General features: G+C 41.1%; 1 protein-coding gene across 1 annotated transcript in view; it reads left to right on the top strand.

The window, feature by feature from the left end:
- The first annotated feature begins 491 nt into the window (after nucleotides 1-491).
- Nucleotides 492-20,156, top strand: part of XPO4 (exportin 4) — a 52,723-nt gene continuing 33,058 nt past the window's right edge. Inside the window, exons 1-5 of the mRNA XM_010135579.1 lie at nucleotides 492-591; nucleotides 4,184-4,325; nucleotides 4,590-4,728; nucleotides 15,854-15,970; nucleotides 16,762-16,915. Of these exons, the coding sequence (XP_010133881.1) occupies nucleotides 498-591; nucleotides 4,184-4,325; nucleotides 4,590-4,728; nucleotides 15,854-15,970; nucleotides 16,762-16,915 (646 nt within the window). The 5' untranslated portion in view covers nucleotides 492-497. The remainder of the gene's footprint in view (nucleotides 592-4,183; nucleotides 4,326-4,589; nucleotides 4,729-15,853; nucleotides 15,971-16,761; nucleotides 16,916-20,156) is intronic.

Genomic DNA, 20,156 nt, shown 5'->3' with positions numbered 1-20,156 from the left:
ATTCAAACTATATACAAATTAAATACTCAAATTAAATATTATTATATACAAATTAAATATTCAAATTATATACAATTAAAATTATACAATTTTAACACAGATGTAGAACTACATAGTGCTTTGTGAGTGTGTGTAGCAGCATTTAGTGGTCTGTAATGATACTTTTGATTTGAGTAGAAAAAGGATTGGGTTGAATTTAGATCTGGCTTTTATCTTTCTTCAGAAGCATCATTAGGAAAACAGTATTTAGAATTATTTACTCTCTGCCTGGTGTCTCAATAATCACACTTAGGTGCATGTGATATAAGTACATAGCGGTATATAAGAAGCCGTGACTGAGAAGGAGCAGGCGGTTTTACCAAGAGAGACCTGGGCTTGCTGTTTGACAAGGCAAACACAAGTTCCTGACGTCAATCATACATATTTACAATTGGGATGGGGTTGTAGTGCTTTAAACTTTTTTTTTTTCCCCTCTTTTCTTTCAGGCACCACCTTCCATGGTCAATAATGAACAACGCCAACATGCCGAGCACATATTCTTATCATTTAGAAAGTCAAAATCACCATTTGCTGTTTGCAAACACATTTTGGGTAAGTTTTAATAAGTAAATTTAACTTAACTTTTTTTAACTGGAACTGTTCTGTTCATTTGCAGCTGGGAATATGGACATCCATTGCGATTTTATTGAGGGGTGTTTTTTGATGGAGGGTAGAGTGTATCGCTGCCCTATTCGGGTTTGTTTCTGGCAGCTTTAAAGCTGTGAAGGGTAACGTTGCTTAGCTGAGTTCCTAAACTGATTTAATAGACTCAGGTTTCCTCTGCGACACAATTATTGTAATCCAGTCTAATCTGTGAGGCTTGTAGCACAGCCTGTAGCGTGATTGCTTGGCTTGATGCTTCCTATTAAATCAACCAATGGTGAAATGTTATACACTTCTGCCAGATTTTGCACTGGTGTTGAAACTTTCCATGATGAGAATTTATTTCAGGCTGAATGTCCTAGTAAGTTGCTGTTAACAGCATAACTGCAATGTTTTAAACAAAAAGTTTGTCTGCCTGGTAGAAGCAATAGAGTATTGATTCAAAGTTTTGTGGGATTATACCTGTGGCAAAAGGAAAGAGATAGGTAGGTATCACCTTTTATCAGAAATTTCTCAGGTTTTAATGGAAATGCTGTAAATGTGGTTGTGCTGCAAGTCTTTAAAAATAAATCTGGTTTTATAGGCGCTAGAGAGACTTACTAGAGTTTGGCAGCTAAGTAAGCTGAAAATTGGAGGAGCAGTAAGCATGTAAGATTCCTGCTCAGCACCACTGTAGAGGCCAGAAGTGAGTGCTGGGGAGGTTTCAGTGGAAGCTGACTCTGAAACATGGTGAGGAAAACACGGATATTTTGGAAAAGAACACATGCCAGAAACACAAGCTGCTTTTCTTTCAAAGAATTAGAGAAATATTAGAATAACGTTTAAAATATGTTTATTTTCATGCTGAATCCATTCTACAGTATTTTTTAAATGATTATTTCTAAATCTACTAGAGACTTAAAATGCATCGATATTGTGGTGCCAGTATTGCAGGGCTACTACTGTGGTGTTAAACTATACTGTGATATATAGAGCAGGGTGTGGTTCCTTTCCTATACCCAGTCCCCAACCAAAATTCTTCCTACAAATGAGTTTCTTCTGGTTTTGGTATATTGTGATAGTACTTCATCTGGTCCTGAAGACTGTAATCGCACTTTTTGCTCTATGGGTCAGCAAAATTGCCGCTTTTTATTTTTGTATCAATTTTTAGAGAATTTTAAGTGGGTGAAAGAACATGCTTAGGTTTATTTGTAGACCATTTTGTTCTCTGATACGTAATATATTTGTCGTTAATCAGAAATAAGTAATGCAAACTCAGGAAGACACCGCATTTTCTCAAAGAAGGGAATTCAATTTAGCATTAATAATGAACTATCACTGCAGACGTTTTTTTTTTCTTCTGAAATGTGGCTGGTTGGAAGGAGTGTAATCCTATTTTTAATGCCTTTTGGCTGTCTAGAAATATTATGGCCTTAAACTGTTCATATGCTCCCACCACTGAGAAAACAGCGTATTTCCACGTGGGGCAGGTTTTTCCTGGCAGTGCAGGCAATTGCGATGTGGAGACCTGGAAGTGACAGACATTTCCCAAAACTTTGTGTTGCTTGAGGAAGTGTTTGTACAGTCTGCTCGGAAAGCACAGCTAGCTAAGACTTGGGAGTTGGGAAGGGAGAGGCAAGAACTATGAAATCAGGAACCAGGGAAGGGAAACAAGCTTTCTGTGATGAAGGGTGGAAGAGTTGAAGTGTCCTGAAGGGATATGTGCAGGTAAGGATGGGTGGGAACCAGAGGGTCAGAGTAGATGGCTTTAGGAAGAGAAAGAAGTGGTCAAGACAGGAATTGGAATGGAAGTAGGGAGAGATAACGAGGATGTCGACGGCGTTTGTAGGAAGAAGAATGTATGAATGATACCAGGAGGGCAATGGAGATGACGAGCCTAAGACCAGCCACTACCGTGCGGTTTCCTGAAAACCTGGGGCTGAACCCAGGAAGCATGAGGCTCTGCGTTCTTCTGCTGTCAGCTCGTAGCTGTTAAACGTCCTGGCAAGACTTGTCCTGCCTTTCTTTGGTGACTTCACGTAGAGGGTGATGGTGCGCTGGCTAGTTAGGAGCTTACCAGCAGTGCTGGAGGTCTGTGCAGTTGACGGTTGCGGTTGTGCAACTGTGGCACTGGATGCAAAGGAGAAATTAATTCCATGCTGTTCTTTTTTAATAGCGTTCTCTTTTTGTGTGAGCTTTGTACAGTTTGAAAAGCCAAAGACCCGAAGTTCAAAAAATGCCAAAATTAAAATTCCTACGCAGGAATAATCTGGATCGTTTTTATGTATGTGTTAGACATACACATTAATCTTTTAAGTGGTTACTTAGTTTTCCAAATTATGCTAAGTAGATTTAAAGGTGGTTTATTTTGATTTATGCGTGTTTACCTGTGTAGGGTTTAGATTTGAAGCCTCATTACTTTAAAACGTCTTAGTAAATTGGCTGCTCTCTTGAATGTAGAACTTTTGTAGAAAGGAAAGGTGTATTATAAATTTTCGTATATATAATCAGGGGGAGAATGTTTTCTAGTCATTTAAAGCCCATCATCCCATGACCAAGGTTTTCTCAGGCAAATCCAGTTTTTCTAGGCCTGGCAGGTCACCCACCATAGCTCAAACTCCACTTCTTGTTCAGGAGTTTTATTCACCTTTTCATGTTTTATGCTTTTCCCATGCTGTGGCTACACCTTTCTGAATGTTCTTTGTATGTTTTCTAGAGAGCTCAGAATGTTTTGAGGACTCAGATCTGGCCACTGAGATACTGCCTGCTATTTCTAAGTTAACATTTTTAAAAGCAAAGGAATAAATCAAAAGTCTCCGTAACTTTCTGTTGTCATATGAATGAAATTCAGATTCTGGGGGTTCTCTTTAAGTTGTACTTTATAGTCAGCCAAACTGTTACCTTTTCCATAACATCTCTTTCTAGATTCTTTAGCTCATCTCTGTGCAAAGCAATCAGATGATAAAGGCTAGTGATTCCCATGCTGTGGTTGGAAGTTATTTGATTACCTCAAGATAAATACAAATGCTTGAACATGATGCAGAAAATCTTAATACACTAGTCTGTAAAGCTTTTGTTTTGGTAATTAAACACAAGTGTTGTCTTTAGGTGTGAACTTAAGTGGACTTACTTCTCATTATCACCCATAAAATACATGTAGTTTTATGCACCCAAAGGCAAGCACCCACATGTTAGAGGAGTCTTCAGTTCTGGCATGCCTCTCAAATTAATCGTATCTTAATTATTGGGACTAAATCCATAATCTTTTTTATTTTGTTCACAGCTGTGTTAGCATTCTTATTCCTGATCTTTGGCCCAGTCTCCTTGCCCATCCAACTTCCCTTCCCCCGAGTCACTGACTTGAATTCTGTTGGACAATTTGATAATTGGGTTATTGATTGCTTTTCCCCCCTTTCGAGTTGTAAATTTTTTGTTTGTTTTCATAGCAGCAAAATTCTATTTAATAATAAAGCAAATTCCATAAACTTTTTTTGTCGGAAATGCATACAAGCTTAGCTGTGCCTTCTCATGATACTCAGGTTGCCTTTGTTTTTCCCCACAGAAACGAGTAAAGTGGACTATGTCCTTTTTCAAGCTGCTACAGCGATAATGGAAGCAGTTGTAAGAGAATGGATTCTCTTGGAAAAGACTAGCATCGAGTCGCTGAGAACATTCCTTCTAACTTATGTCTTACAAAGGCCTAAGTAAGTACGGAAAAATACTTTCCAATAGGTGGGAGTCTGCATGAAGTCTGTGCTACCCTTTTGTTTCCCAGGGTAGCTGTGCAAGACCACGTCAGCAATAGCTGTCTTCCACTCTTCACACTTGGCTGGCTTCTGGAGAGTCGTCCGTTTTTCTTATGAATTCATATAAAATGTTTTTTGGGGAAAAAAGTCTTTAAAGCTTTATTGAGCGTTGATTTTCATCATTATTTGCAAATATGTATATTTTTGCATTGTTGTTTACAGCCTTCAAAAGTACGTTCGGGAGCAGATTCTGTTAGCAGTAGCAGTGATAGTGAAACGGGGATCGTTAGACAAATCAATCGACTGCAAAAGCATTTTTCATGAAGTCAGCCAGCTGATCAGCAGCGGTAACCCCACTGTGGTAAGTACCTTACTTTTTTTCTTCAAATTTTAAGCAGCCTGTATCAGCAGCATAAGTTATATACTTAGCGACTGTAAAATCTTACCTGAAAAATAAGATGAGTAATTAAGTTGACAGCTATTTAAGCAATCATTTACTAAGGTAGGAGAATTTTGAATGTTTTGGGACTAGGAGTAGTACGTGCAGCTCTTTGGTACACAATTACACCATAATTTTTAGGGAATAGGTTTCTCTGAATAGTCGCTTTAAGTGCACGGGTTTGTTTTTTTGTTTGTTTCTCTGGATTTCTTTAGTAACAGCATGATCTAGAATGGCTTTTCCATTAGCTGGCTGGTTCTGGACGCACTCTGCTCCCCTTCCCTCTGTGCAGAGCTGCTGCCTCCTGAGTCTCAGCTGTTGGAATAGGTACCAAGCAGAGGCAGAGACCTCTGCTGTTCTCTGGGAGTCGGGTAGGTGGAGACAAAGGGGTCTGAGGAAGTGAAATGTGGAATGGAAATACAAAACTTACTCTAGATTTTATGTCATACTTCTAGGGGTAAGTGTTACCTTCCATACTGAGCTCAAAGTGGAAACAAGGTGTCCAATGTCTATCTATGCATTTAGTGAAATTCCGTTTGCTTTGCCAGGAGATAAGTTTAGAATAGGTCATAATAGAGGCATGTAACTAGAGATTAAAGAGAGGTGATTTTTCTCCTACCAAATGAAAATTGAAGAGTACGTAGATTCCATGATGAAAATTTAACTAAAACTTTTCTCGGACAAAAACCTTGAGGGAATCGGCTCGTAACACTGCTGAGCATTTAGAGCAGCAGTTGTATTCGATGTGAGCACAAATGTTTAACTCTGAAAATTTGATCAAAGTGTACTAGAGGTAGTGCAGCTCATGTCATGGTCCTAAAAATAGCGTGTCACCTCTGAGCACAAGTGGTACCCCTCCAGGGTGTGGAAAGGTCAGTTACGCTTGTAAACATTCATTTCACAGTTTTTTAGCTAGAGGAGAGCATTTCCACCTTTTGGTTGCACGTATTTGGAAAGAAATAGGTATTTGTTTAGAACAATGCTGAGCTCATGCTTTTTTCCAGGAAACATAGCCTTGTTATTAAAATGGAATTTCAACTGAGGGTTTCAAGTTTTGTGCATGCCAGTGCATATGCTCATGTGTTTTGTATGATCTTTCTGTAAAGATACAAAAGTGGAAGAAATAGCAACCTGGCTGTTGACAGAGGAGTCGTTTTTGAACTAACTCTTGCACAGTCCAACGTCTAGAGTTGAATTCTCTGCCTGCACTAGTATACAGACACGCTGCGCTGACCACAGCATACAGCAAGCTACGGCTTCCTGCTCCAAGTATATCACCCCGGGCTGGCTACACCACAGAGCATGTCCCAGAGCAGCTCTGGCTGGGGGAAGGGGCAATATTTCACTCTCCTCCAAGTTCTGCTTGCTGCCGCCATACAGAGACCAAGTCTGTCTTAGTTCCTCATTTCCCTTTATCCACCTCTCTTCACAAGTATTCCTTTATCCGTAATTTTTCCAAAGTGTTTGTGCTCAAGTTTTAAACTGGTATTGAAAATGTCTTGAGTATGTAATGATGGTTTCTATTTTGATATGCTAATATGCTGCTGGAACATCTTTTCTGTAAGGCACAGTCTAGGTTTGTTAGTCTTTGGCAAGCTGGTTAGAAACGCATGCTCCCATGGATGTATGAGGCTTTATACTGTATAATAGTTCTCATTCATAAAAACGTTCTTGTAATCTTCTGAGATTTGGCTGCCAGAAAAACTCTGGTACAGGCACAGCTTCATGTGACCGAGGAGTTGGCACACTCAATCGTAAGCAGTAATAAGATTGTGTGTTAGCGCAGTACCTGCCACACAACTGAGTTCTGAGCGGGTTCAGGGCACGCCTCTTCCGTGTAATACTTTAGAAAAGCTGTATGAAATAATCCATACAATGAATTATCCACTCTAATGTTTCAGCTCTGGGTAGGTGGTGGGTTTTTTATACCCGTGTCTGTGTAGTGTTCAGCTGTGCCCATAGGGTCATGTGGAACCACAGTGGGGCAGCTGCCTCGCTGCTGGCTGGAGCCTCAGCTGAGGGTGCTTCAGGCAGGGTGCAGCGTGAATCCAAGGGCGCAGCACTGCTTTCGAGATCCAAGGTGCGCTGTCAGGACAGTGCCGTGCAGCGTCACAGGTGTTTCTGCGCTTCACTGGAGACGTGTCAAAACAGGTCTCCACCCAGGTCAGGGAGGAGGCTGGCATATGGCTGCTGGGAGAGATCAGCAGATGTTTTTCAGCCTGCTGTGCCTCCCTGACTCCTTCCACTTTCTTAACGCGTTTTTCCTGTGATGCACTCTTGCCTCCAGCCTTCTACACACATTTTAGAAGTCTGACATACCTTTTTTGACTCCTGATTGTCTGCTGAGTCTCTTGGTCAGTTTTCGTATCTTTCCCAGGCTTCTGCTCCCTGTTTCTTTTGGCCTAGTGGCCATTCAGTGCTGTCTTCCTACCTGAGGTTTGCTCCAGCAGCTGAGAAGTATCACAGAGAGTCAGTAGCAGGTCACTTCATATTTTAAAATGTTTAAAGCTCTCAAATGTAGCTCTTAGCTGTTGATAAAGGCTTTCTACAGCAGTTTGCAATTGAGAGAAAGTCCTTTATAAAAAAAAAAAAGAGTGAAATGGTTTCTTGCCTGTTTCCCACTTGCTTTCTCCTGCCTGCTGGCTCTGAATCTTCCTGGCCCTTCTTTGTTACAAGAATAAAGTTAGGTATTTACTCTTTTCCTTTCCATGCAACCCTCCACCCAGTTGCTGTCAGACATCTGCGTTAGTTTTGTGTGTTAGGCACTCCTGCTCCATGAAATCTGGGGCTTTTCATTACATCTTGTCAAGGTCAAGTCCTGGAGGTCGGTGTGATAAGAACAGCAGCAAATACTGATGGTACTTTGTCCTTTGCCTGTGGCCTTCAGAAGGATTTGGTATGCTTAATACCCTAACTTCTTGAGTATTAGTTAAAAGTATCTTTAGAAATGGATGTGTTTTGAGGATGGAACTTGAAGGTGAGTTGAGTAATATGTTGAGTAATGTGTGGCAAACTGACATGGGAGCAAGACTGATGGATGAACTGTTGAGAATGAGAAAATGAAAAGGAGATTGGAAGGGAGAGAAGGAGAGGAATAGTGATGAAAGGAAGGAAGTGGACAGGAGATAAAAAAGATGGCTTTAGCATTAAGTAATCTTAGTAGTGGAACACAGTCCACACGTTAAGGAAATAATAGGGACCCAAGGAGAGCTAATACTACAGGGGTGGCAAGAATGTGTGGTTAGAGCCAGAGCTTGAACCTGGAGTGCTGGCTCCTGCCGCTGCTGCTCTGCTGTATGGACCTTTGTGGATCTTGTGGAAGAAACCTCTGTCTGAAGGGAAAGAAAACTACGGAGGATCTGGCTGCCTATTAATTTATAAATGAGTTTATGTAGTAATCCTCTGGGAGGACAAAGATTAGCTTTGGAGTTCCTGGTTTTGTTTTTCCTGACTCCTCCTGTAATATCAACATAAGTCCTGCTCGTGAAGGAGAGTCGGTAATCTCCCTCCAAAAGCAATTTCAGGATCTCTTCAAAATACTCATCTCTGGGAGACAGAGCTTCTGGCAGTAGACATGCTCTTATGGGCCAATCATAAAATACTAAATACATGTTTTCTATCACTGATTTCAAGACTTTGGAAAACTCTGTGAGCCAAGTTCTTCTCAACTATAGATGCCTTCAATTTCTTGGCCTTTTCTTTTTGTGTTAAATATTCTGCTTTTGCATAGCTGAAGGGTTTCGTTTGTCCTTCATCCCTGCCAGAAGGACAAGCATCTTGGCAGCGAAGGTGTCTGAGTCCCAGGAGGAGGAACCGGTCAGCGTGTGAACAGAATCAGATGGACTTTGTTTAAAACTGGACTAGGATATGAGTCACACTTTGATTTCTTCCAGAATATGGGTAGACAAATGCAGAGGGGTCCAGCAGCTGTAAACCTGACACAGGACTGGGAAACAACAGAAGCTGCATTTTTTAATTACGTTCTACAGTGTATACAGAAGAAAATATTCCAATATAAAGATCCATACCTGGTGCCTAAATTTTTCTGTAAATATTTCTGTAAGAAAATCAGTGAAGATTTAGTGGAAGAGCTCTGGGATTCTAACAGTTCCTTCTTTCTTAAAATCTGTACATTTGTTGGTTTGTTTCCAATGGTTATAGTTGGGCAAGACAGGAGATTCAGATGCGTCAGTTACCCAACTGCTGAGGAATGTGCTGTGGATGGATTTCATGTGAGCAGTGGGAAATATTAATAAACAGAACTCTAGGCATTCATCCTCATTGAAATTATCAATAATAAAGGCTGTATAGACACCTAGTTACATTTATTTAGTATTTATGGTTCTTATTTCTCTTTTTAAGAGGAATTTAACTTCTGGATCCCTGTCCAGTTGTTGCTGTCTCCCGTGGTAGGGTAGGAGTTGGAGAGGCTCTCTTGACTTACTCAATTTTGACAAGAATGTGTTAAGTTCCCCCCCTCTACCCTCAGCTGCATCTTCTGGCCTAATAAAGTGATTGCCTTGTCCTATGAACCTTACTGCCCTCGAGACATGTTGAGTATGAAAAACAGATGGTAAACCAGGGTATTTAAGCTGTTTCCGTTATGATGACAAGTGCTCTGTAAAGGCCTAAGAGTGTTAAAGATGGGTTGGGAATTTTAGGGATCCAAATATGAGGCTGAAAGTAATAGAAACGTAAGAGACCTTTAAAACACAAGTATTTGGTAGTTGTGTGAACCAGGGTGCCTTTTAAAGTTTTCCGGTTTTTGCGTTGAGAGAGAGCCTACTTTACTGGAGAAGCAATACCGCGAGACTCCAGCGTAGTTGCTTCATGACTTCCACATTAGAAATTGGTATAATTTTCAATAGAGCTACAGTTCCAAAGGCAGGGCTGGGAAGTGAGGAGACGTGATCCAGAGGAGAGATGCGTGCCCCCTGCTCTAGGTACGGCATCCAGAACTCTTAGTTGTGTCAATTCTGCCATCTCTCAAGATGTGCACGTGTGGAGGCCCTCACCTGAAGGTCTCAGACTCACTGGGAAGGAAGAAACGGTGCCTTTCCACGGGTAGCACCTATGTTTCTTCTATTACTCTGGTCACACACAAATAAACAGTCTGGAGGGGAAAAGCCTCTTGGAGGAGTTCCTGACCCTAGCTACTCAGGCTTTAGTCCCTCTTCCTCTCGGAGGTACTGCCCCTTTGAACATATACGTTCAGTAGCGAAGTGTGGGAGTCTACTTAAAAACAACCAGCCTTCTCCCTTCTAACTGCCATTTTTTTTTCTTTTCTTTAAGCAGATCTGCTGTAGGGCACAGCCCTAATGGTAATGCAGATCCTCTGGCGCATCTGGCAGCGTGGCAGGCAGAGAGGGGCAGGAAGGACCAGAAATGAGTACTGGGCAAAGTGGGGGGAGAGCTGCTGGCCAAAGAGCACTTGCCAGGATGGCCTGTATTTAAAGCTGGGTGACACTGATGGCAAGCTGCACGGCTAGTCTTACCATTCATTATTTGGAATTTAATTGAAAGACTTGGATTTGTTCATGCAGCTACCGAAGGAGTGGAGATTCTACTGGTGCCTTTCAGACAAGAACCCGCAGCAGGATATGTTGTCTCTAGAAAAATGGCTTTTCAGACCTTCACTTTTTTGGATGAGATTGCTCTTTTTTTTTTTCTTTTCTTGATTTCTCCTTTACAACTTTGCCTGTTCACAGAGAAACACAGAAGAGCATGGTTTGCACCCTAAGCTGCAGGAAACTCTGCCCGGACCTCTTCCATTATTAGTAGAGGCTGCTAGTTCCCTTCTCTCTGTGGCCAAAGCCTGCATGCTTCAAATGCCACAAGATCATTTTCCTGTGGCCCCCAGTGATTCGCAGAGGAGTTGGTTTTCTCTTTCTCAGCTCAAGCTTGGTTTGCCTGCGTCTCCCCGAGGAAGGGAAGCAGGATCTTGCCTGTTGTGCCCCTGTACGTGCGGTGTGTTAACGTGGTGCTGTTTGTCTGTCTTTGTGTGGTGGCGGAGGGGGAACAGGAGGAAGGGGGTGCGCTGCCCAGCCAGTCCCTCACTGCTGGCAGCACACAACTGCAGCTGTGGGTCCTATTCCTATCATCCTGTCCCCGCTCTACAGCTTTTTTCCACTGTTGGCTCATTGGGGAAGGAACAAACAGATAAAACCCAGTGGGTTCTTCCCGGTGCTTGTTTATATGTCTTCAGAATACATTCTGGTTTTCTTTGGTTGGGAGCTACTTCAGCTCCTGGGTTCCCCTCCCTCAACTGCAATACTCAGACCTTGAAAAGATGGAGTGGCCCCAGTTACTCTGTGTACATCATGGTATTCCTTTTGGTCCCGTGGCCGTCCATCTGGAGCTGCATCTTACATTCTGGAGATGTAGATACGCTGGAAACGTTAGCAAATACAGCTGAGCTTGTGCAAGAAAGGGAGGGAAGAAGTGTCTTACTGCCTTCAGAAAGGAAGTCTGGCTTTAAGCAATTTGTGTGGTAAAATTGCTTTTGACATATTGTCACTACAGAGTGACAGTTTTATCACCTAGGAGCAGCACAGCAAATTCTACCTCCAATAGATTTAGTCTTTGATTCTTCTTGCTCTTGTGCAAGTTAAAATGGGATGGTTTAGGGATTATTAAATCCTTCTTGAGACCTCCCTTTGGTTTCAGTAACGGACTTTACATTATACTCATGAGGACAAATGTCCTCTAAATGCATATTCAGGCTGGCAGTGATCTGATGTAACCGGGCAGATGTTATGATTTCTCTGTTCAGGTGAGACCTTTATTTTTTTTTTAAGATATTACATTTTTCTGTAGATATAAATGACACTTGCAGAAAGAGAGGGGAGGCATTGTTTTCATCAAACCTCTGACAGCCTAGCTATATCTCTGCTCCGAATTTAGAACTGAGGAAACCTACTGAGTGTGAGGTTCATTTTGCTTTGTCTGTTGGCTTTGCTGCTTCAGAGCTGGTGTACCACATGTTCTTTTTTTCCTAAGCTGAATTTGAACTCTTCTTCCTTTCAGAGGCTTTGTAACCTAACTACCCTGAAATGAAGCAGTTCACTTATTCCATGGGCAGCCCAGGCACAAGTGTGAAATCCCTTCGAACATTATGGCTTTAACTTTTGTTATAAGGGACATTCCATTTGGAGGAACAGGTCGCATTTACCTTCTGCATCTGAATTTTATAAATGATATATAAATATTCTTTACTGTTAAATGGTGCATGGTCTTTCTGTAGCGTCTGTGAGGGTTTTTTTTAGAGTAGTTTAAAAAGAAAACCGCTAAAACGATGTTACTACTGGGTGTCTGATTGCCAAGTTAATCTCTTATCACAAGTCCCATTGATCTTCTGCTGGAGCAGCTGAGAGTCTATTTTATGTATAGCGATCTTTCATAAAGTTTATTCCTGGTAATAAAGCGAACTGGGGTGAGTGCCAAGCTATTCTCAGAGGCAGTCCGCTCTCAGCAAGAGAAGTATTTGATTTTGTTAGATGGGGTTATTGTTTGGGTATGTACTTGTGGCAGAACTGGTGAAATTGCTCGCGAGTGAGTCAAACTAGGTTCAGAGGTGTACTCTTACTGGTATGAAGTTAATGGCATTACTGTGCCATAGACATTCAGATCTGACTTTTAATATGATGCCCAGAGTCACATGCGTTTTCTACTTATTACTGTATGGTGTTACTAAACTGGATTGTTAATCTCTTCTGTGGTGTGGCAAAAACCTAAAAAAAAGTCACTACAAAACAAAAAACCGCTCGACCTAGAACTTTACATGTATTAAATGCATTCAATTTTATTGTGCGTAGGAGGAAGTAACTCTTTCACAGAGCACAATTGTATTGGTTTATCTGAAATTACGTTGTTCAGATTTTTGAGGTCTCTTTTCTAACAGCCTGCATTTTTGTTGAGGTACTTTACATCTTCATACCAAACGTACGTGTAAATTTTAAAAATTTATTTCAAAATATTAGTCGTTACTTTTCATAAAGTAAAATTTGACTTTTAGTGAAGTTTACCGAAGCTTTATTGCAGAGTTTCTGAACTGTTACTGAGTATTCAGAAGAGTTCCGTCGATGGCATGTGTTCTTTGAAGCTAATGGGTGTGTTAATATCCACATGAAAATGGCAATCTTACTGCCCTGCACAGCAGTCTGTGTAAGTTGCTGGGGTCTTTGGGAAGCAGCGGTGGTCTGGTGTGCCGCTCCGTGCGAATGCTGGAACTGCAAGGACCGGTTACTGCGCTTCATCTGTTCTTTTGCTCTCGGGGGTTGGCACCTACCTTCTAGGAAAAGAATCTCAAGCAACCTCCTCGCAGCCTGTTGTTGCAGTAAATTTCAAATACTGGCCAATATCTGATCTTGGGTCTTCTCCTGCTCTGGTGACCTGGGTATACGGGAGTACTTACAGTTCCTCGTGAACGCAAGGAGTAAGCGCAGATGCACGTAGTGGCAGGAGGGTCACTGTGAATGTGCCCATAGTGCGCACAGCACCCTTGGGGTGGTGAGGCAGTGGGGCAGGGTTTGCACCCCAGGTACTGAAACACCAAGGTGAAGGAGTTGATGGGATGCTGCGAATTCAGTGGGAGGGAGGAGAGTGGAGGGGTGCGGTGTGCCCTGGTGTTCACTGAGGCTGCTGGAGGGAATGAAGTGTGGAGATCACTAATAGTGTCACGCTTCTCCCTTCGTGCTCAAAGCAGGTGCTGATGTCAGAACTAAGGGAAGTAGCTCTGACTGAAATTTGGGGCGTCTGATCCGGTCACTTAAGCTGCTTTCTCGGGCTCTTAGTAGATTCAGTCAGCCTAGCTGCACCCATTTTTCTTTGCCATCAGTCATAAAATTTAACCTTCCTTTTAAATTTCTCCTTGAAATCAAGAGAATAGCACACCAAAAAATCTGGAACATGATTTTATCGTTCAGTATAGCTCATTACTACCAAACAGGAAGGATAAATTATTATATACCATATAAACAAACCAGAGAAAGTGGAAGGAGAAAAAATATATTTCAACTAATACTATTTGTAATCAAATTTCCAGTCTTGCGAGACTTCTGCATCTCCTGGCATGTCATGAAATTGGGAAGCGTTCTCCGTCAGCTTTGCATTATTGCTTTAAAAACATGTCGTCTTCTCTGAAGCGTTATTCTAGAGCCAAACTTTGGGGATTTTGTTTTGGTTTAATTTGGGATTTTTTTTAACTCAGATTAATTCTTTTAATATGGAACTTTTACTGTTGGATTTCAAACTCATTGTTAACCTACGCTATTTTTTTTTTATATTGGATCAAATCTGGTTCTCCTTTAAATGAAAAAATATTGATTGTATAAATAGCTTACAAAGAAATTTGGAAATAGACTACTGAAATATTTAAGCTAATTAGAACTATTTCTAAGTCTAGTAGAGAACTAACAGAACTGCACTTTTGCTGGAGCAGTTGAAAGCGCGATGCTGTTTTTTACTGGCTGAATGTTGCTTTTTTCCATACGTGGCGTGTTACAGTGGTGACTGGGTGACAAATAGTCCACTTGAAGTAAACAGTTATTTCTTTAAAATGGGAAGGCTTGGATATAGCAACTGATCAGCAATGTGCTGGTCCGACGTACAGCTTTATTCTAGGGTAGAAGAGAAAGCCCATCTATTATCATGAAGCTGCTGTGTTCAATCTGTCCGGGACTTATTTAGCAAGTAAGAATGTTAATTTAGTGTATACTGGCTAAGATAACTAGTTGTCTGGGGGGTCAAGGTACTGACTTCAGAGGCATTTCTGAACAAAGATGTTGCAGTTGGTGGGTGGATGGCACTGGTCTCAGCTGTTGTATGAGCTTGCATAAATAGTATCATCTCCACTTTAATCTTTCGGGTGTTCAGAGGTAGTGTGCATATTTCTGTTTAACCCCTGGACACTTGCTGGCATGCGTGACCCTTTAACAATTCCTATCCCTCTGTCCATCCCTGGCACCTTGGCTCCAAAGAGTCTGGAAGGATAGCCAGTAAATTTAAATTTTTTTGTTAAGAGATCTCTTTAACAAAAAGCGTTTTCCTTTCATTGTTATACAGTTTCTATTGTGCTCGTTGCACTGTGTTTGGTGCATTCTGCTTGCATCTCCACTGTGCAATATTGGTGTGCAATGATCAGTCAAAAAAAAATATTAAGGCTGGTGACGGTTACTGAACTTTGGCATCAGGAAAAAAGCTAATTTTATTTCAGAAAACAGCAGCAAAGGCTGGAGCAGTGGGTTTCATAAAGGAAAGCTGGCTTTTAACTTGTGTTTTAGGGATTATTTACCTTACCTTAAATTTTGAGAATGAAAAAGATACTTAAACCCTCAGTCTTCATGGCTCTGTCTCTCTAAAATCACTATGCCTCTTTCTCACCGGTTTTTATATCACTTCAGAGACTTCGGTCTAATGGAATAGTTTTAAAGGTTATTTCTGAGGTTTGTGGATGTTGTGCTTTGGAGGGAAGTGTCCAAAAGCTTTCGAGCATTAGGGCTTTCTGCATATTCGTCCTTTTTTTTGGGGGGGTGGGTGAGGAGGATGTGCAGGGTGGGAGAGGGGGAAGATGTAGTAGGTGGGTGCAGGTGGTATAAATTTAATCATGATCAAATATCAACACGGTAAGTGTAGCAAATGCAAAGAAGGGCCAAAAAACTTCAGGGTTACCTGGACTATTAGATCATTAGAAATAAGTCGAAACTGAATCTTCCCTGAAACTAATACCTGTGCACAGGGAGAGAAAGCAAACAGCACGCCTGGGAAATGGCTTGGTTTCCATTTGGGTTTCATAGGCGCTAGCTTTTATATTGCTCAAATACTTGAATTTCTTTTGTAAGGATGGAGCCTTGATTGCAGAGATGGTTCACCCAAGGATCTCTACTCGTGAAAGTTTGACTTCTTCTAGTTTGTGTAAGAAGAAACTGAGGAAAGATAGAAATAGAAAAATGTCATAGAAAAAAACTAATAAAAAAATTAAGGACGATGTAAGTAGTATTATGTTACTGGACATCTTTTAGTTATATTATTTCCCCTTATTATCTTTTAGCAAACTTTGGCCTGTTCCATTTTAACGGCGTTGTTGAGCGAGTTCTCCAGTTCAAGTAAAACCAGCAACATTGGACTAAGCATGGAGTTCCATGGGAACTGCAAACGTATATTTCAGGTAAAATGTGTTTTTTGTCAATATATATCCATACCAGTATGGACTACCTGTCTCTCTAAAGTGTAATCACTGAGAATTAGAAGTATTGTCTAGTGCCAAGTACAGCGTTTGGTAGGACAAATATTATATAATAAATGCAGATACTGGCTATTTCAGGAAAGCTGATAATGTATTTTTAAAAAACTCGTATCAAAAAGGTGCGGTCCTTTTCTGCCCGTTTTATAAACATAGAGCCACAGATCTTTATGCGGTTGGACTCTTTAATTCCTTGGCTACCAATTGCAAACAAAACGAATACTCTGTGGAACAATGATAGTCTTAAATATAGCTTTGGTTTAAAGCCAAGGAGAGCTATGTATTTAAAAATGTTATTGCAGATGGTGTAGTCGGGTTGTCTCAGATGTATTGTTTGGCCAGCCAGAAATGTTTTTGTGAAAGCATTGCTTTAAACCTACTTTTGTGGAACAATTTACCAACTTTTTTTCATGGCAAAGACCAACTCTCTCTGCCACCAGTTGTTAAAATATATTGTTACGTTTTTCTTCTATTGACCAGCATTGATGAGAAGATCTTTTTTCTTTCCCCCCTTATTCTTTACAAACATAATCTATTAATTTTGGAAAAGGGAGGAGGGTCTGACTGACAACTTCAGAATATTTTCTATATTTTAATGAAAAACAGGATGAAAATAGAAATTTCTTTTTTCTTGAGAATAGTGTTTCTTTTTAATCAACATTTTTAATTAATGACTGAGAGACCCTATTAATGTATTGTATTCATCCTGACTATAGGAGGATGATCTGCGGCAGATCTTCATGCTCACAGTAGAGGTACTTCAGGAATTCAGCAGACGTGAAAACCTCAATGCTCAGATGTCTTCAGTGTTTCAGCGTTATCTTGCACTAGCCAATCAGGTCTTAAGCTGGAACTTCCTTCCTCCAAATTATATCCTTTTAATGTTGGGCCCTTTATTTCAGCCGGCTTGGGTGACTTCTGCCGGGTGATAACTAAAGTCTTTGTGAGAAGCAAAAAATGTAGAACTTACAAGCCTTATATTTAGTCCTTGATTTATGTTTTCCTCCATTAGTGCTCTTGGTTGTCCCCCTGCTTGCTAACAGGTGCTTAAATACAGAAGCTGCTGTTGCTCTTCATTAAAGTTTTTGAAGTATTTTATATAGAAGGCAAACCTTGTTCAGCAGAGCAGTCCCCAGTTATGGGTTAATGGTCTGTCTGGTTGGTGCAGAGGAGAGGAAGAGAGTAAGTGCAGAACCAAATAGTGAAGAGTCTGAGCTCTGTGGAATTTTTGTGCGGAGATTTGATCTGTTCTACTATTCCTTAGAGAAGAGGTAGGGCCAGGTAAATGCCCCATTATCTAGGAATGTACAGGCTCAACTGACTCCCCATGGTCACGTACTAGAACATGTAGTAGGTTCTCCTTGGTCTGAAGAGCAAGTGTTTGCTCGCTGAGAGGATAAAGGGCCTCTCCTCTTTGCACAGCAGCTGTCCCTTCCATTTGGACATCTTAGTGACGTGTGCTGATTATGAAAGTCAGAGAAAGGTGGACATTGCAGAGGAGGAAATGGGAATCAGCAAGAGTCTTAGTGAGGGAGAGAAGAAAAAAAAATAGAAAAATGCTCAGGCCAAGAAATGGGCTTTGAAGTTCATTTTGGGAATAATCAATCCCATTCTCTGTTCAACAGAGGGGTAAGACAGCACTTGCTCTAAAACGTTGCAGTGCCTTCTTTAAGATGCTCAGCAAACTTTCTAAGAGCCAAATTTTTAAGCTGCTTTATATTCTTTTTTCTTAAAACCTTTTGAAATTGCTACCAAGTTACACATTCTGCAAGAATCTTGATATTGCCTCCAAATCCACTGGAAAGGATTTTGTTTGCTTTCCTGGTTCAACAGTCAGAAGACGATATCTTGTGTTTCTGCTGTCTTTGATTCCATACGTTATGCAAAAGGCAGCAAAAGTGAAATTTATTTGAAGCTAGATATTCCTTGGTTCCCATCTGTAAAGCAGAGTACATTATACTGTCTTTATGGAAGGTGCCATGGACAAAAGTAAATAGCCCACTCCTGTTACTCACTGCAGTGATTTGGCAGGGGTTCGGAGGGGAATTTAGTGCATGTGCCTACAAGACCAAGACTGGAGCCAGGGTCTCCCTTCTCTATGCAGCAACATGTTTTCACAGAATTCGGAATGGCTTTAATCATCATTGAGAAGTGTGGGTCTTGGTTGGCAAAGATTCAGTGACAGTTGGGCTTTACAGCATCGTGTTGATTGTGTTGTGGCAGACAACTGGTTAAAAGTAACTGTTGATTGTTAGCTTTTGGGCAGTGAAACTGAACTTGGCTGCAGTTTCTAAATAAGACCATCAGAATTGCTATGTTGATTGATCAGCTGGTTACCTTTTGGTGTCCTCTTTCCAAATCTTGGCAGTACAGATGCCAAAACAATGGATATAAATGTCATACTGGAAACATTCGGTAAAATGATCCATTGTATCCACAGATATATCTTTTTTCCCTCAGTTGGTATTTCCCCTGGCAAGGGAGTATTGATTCTCAGTATTCCCTGCAGAGTAACAGTGATCTGCAGTATTTGTATATAATTTCTAGCAAGGTTCTTGTATCTCCAGATAAGGGAAGTAGCATAAATGTGCATTAGCTCTACCGTGACCATCGCTGAGAGGCACATTATTTAAATCACCGAGTTGTGAGAATTGCATCCAAACATATTACTTCTGGAGAGTTTCTCTGCAGATAAATTCCAGGATAAATTGGCATGTGTTGCATTGTTAAATGTAGTCTTGGACAGTGCTGCCACCAGTTGTAATGGAAGAGTGGCAGTAAGTCTGTATTGTCTATTGCTAGCATGAAAGATGTGTTCCGGAATAGCCACCTTGTTGGAGCAATGAAAGAAGAGAGGCTGGGACCTACCTACTTTCAAGTCGAATTCAGTATTTTTCAGGTGTCTTGGGATGTAGTGCCAGCAGGGCATGATGACCTAGGAGGCCTCCTTTCAGCCGTGCAGTTTCTTCCATTTCATTTTCTAACACACAGGCAATCATCTATTGTTGTTTTTATCTGCTGCCTCAAGGTATGAGTTCCCCTGGTGTTTGCAGGTGCTTCAGAGGCAGTTCTGGGTTTGACAGTACTGTTGGGAATGGCAATAAGATGAGATTCCTGTTTTGCACTAAGAACATCTATGGTACTCTGTTATGGCACGCTGGCTTCTGTAGGGTTTCCTTTGTCAGTGCTGTTACTTGGATGGAACTAGTTTTAACTGCATCTTAAATGAATGTTTTGACTAATTAAGGAATTGCAGGTGATCAGTACTAAGAGGTATGACCCTCTCCTTCACAAGAGTGCCTTCAAGGATCTCACTCCTAGTAGATTGTGTCCAAAGTGTCCGATTAAGGAACTGAATGTTGCTGGGCTTTAATGCACCTTAACATGGATGTCTGTGTCCTGTGGAGTCAAGGTATAATTATAATTTGTACTGTTTTACCTGCAGAGATGTTTCTCACTTCTTGTCTTTGGGATTTATCTGTTCTTGGCAGCCACATTCTAATGGACTTTGGAATAATGTCCTCAAATGCAAAAGTTCTTAAACAGAAGATTTTTGTCTCGCTGTCTCCCATCTACAAAAAGGTGTCTAATAACTGTCATTAGGAGCTGTCATAGAACTCCTTATTCCTTATTCATTAACACAGGGACTATAGGATGTGAATAAATTGGAGCTGGAGCTTCAGTTCTGGGTTTGGATTTGGTGCCTCTCCTTGCTTGGAGGCAAGCCGGCAGATTTTCAAGTGAGAATAGAATAAGAGATTGGATTTAAAATACAGGTTACGTAAACCTAGTGGGAGAGACTCCACTAACGTGGGTAGGTGCTGGTCTGTTGAATTGATGGTGCGAAAGCCATTGTCTAAACTGACTGAAAGTTATGTCTGATCTGAACGCGTATTTTACCACGCAGTTAAAGGAACAGAGCTCTTCATATAGCTGCTTTGAAACTGTCTTTTAAGCCTAAAGCCGGAACGAGATGCGTTTCTGGGAGATCCTGTGAACCATGTAGTTCTTCAGATTTTCAAGATGTGGATTGGGTCCAACCCAGGTTGGTAGCATCTGTTACGCTTAATGGAAGTGCATGAAAAACACACAGAAAGCTCCAGAACACTTG

The sequence above is a fragment of the Buceros rhinoceros genome, unplaced genomic scaffold, assembly GCF_000710305.1.
Source record: "Buceros rhinoceros silvestris isolate BGI_N320 unplaced genomic scaffold, ASM71030v1 scaffold20134, whole genome shotgun sequence".
NCBI classification, from domain to species: Eukaryota; Metazoa; Chordata; class Aves; order Bucerotiformes; family Bucerotidae; genus Buceros; species Buceros rhinoceros.
Note: the sequence above shows the minus strand (reverse complement) of the source record. Positions and strands in the feature narration are given on the sequence as shown.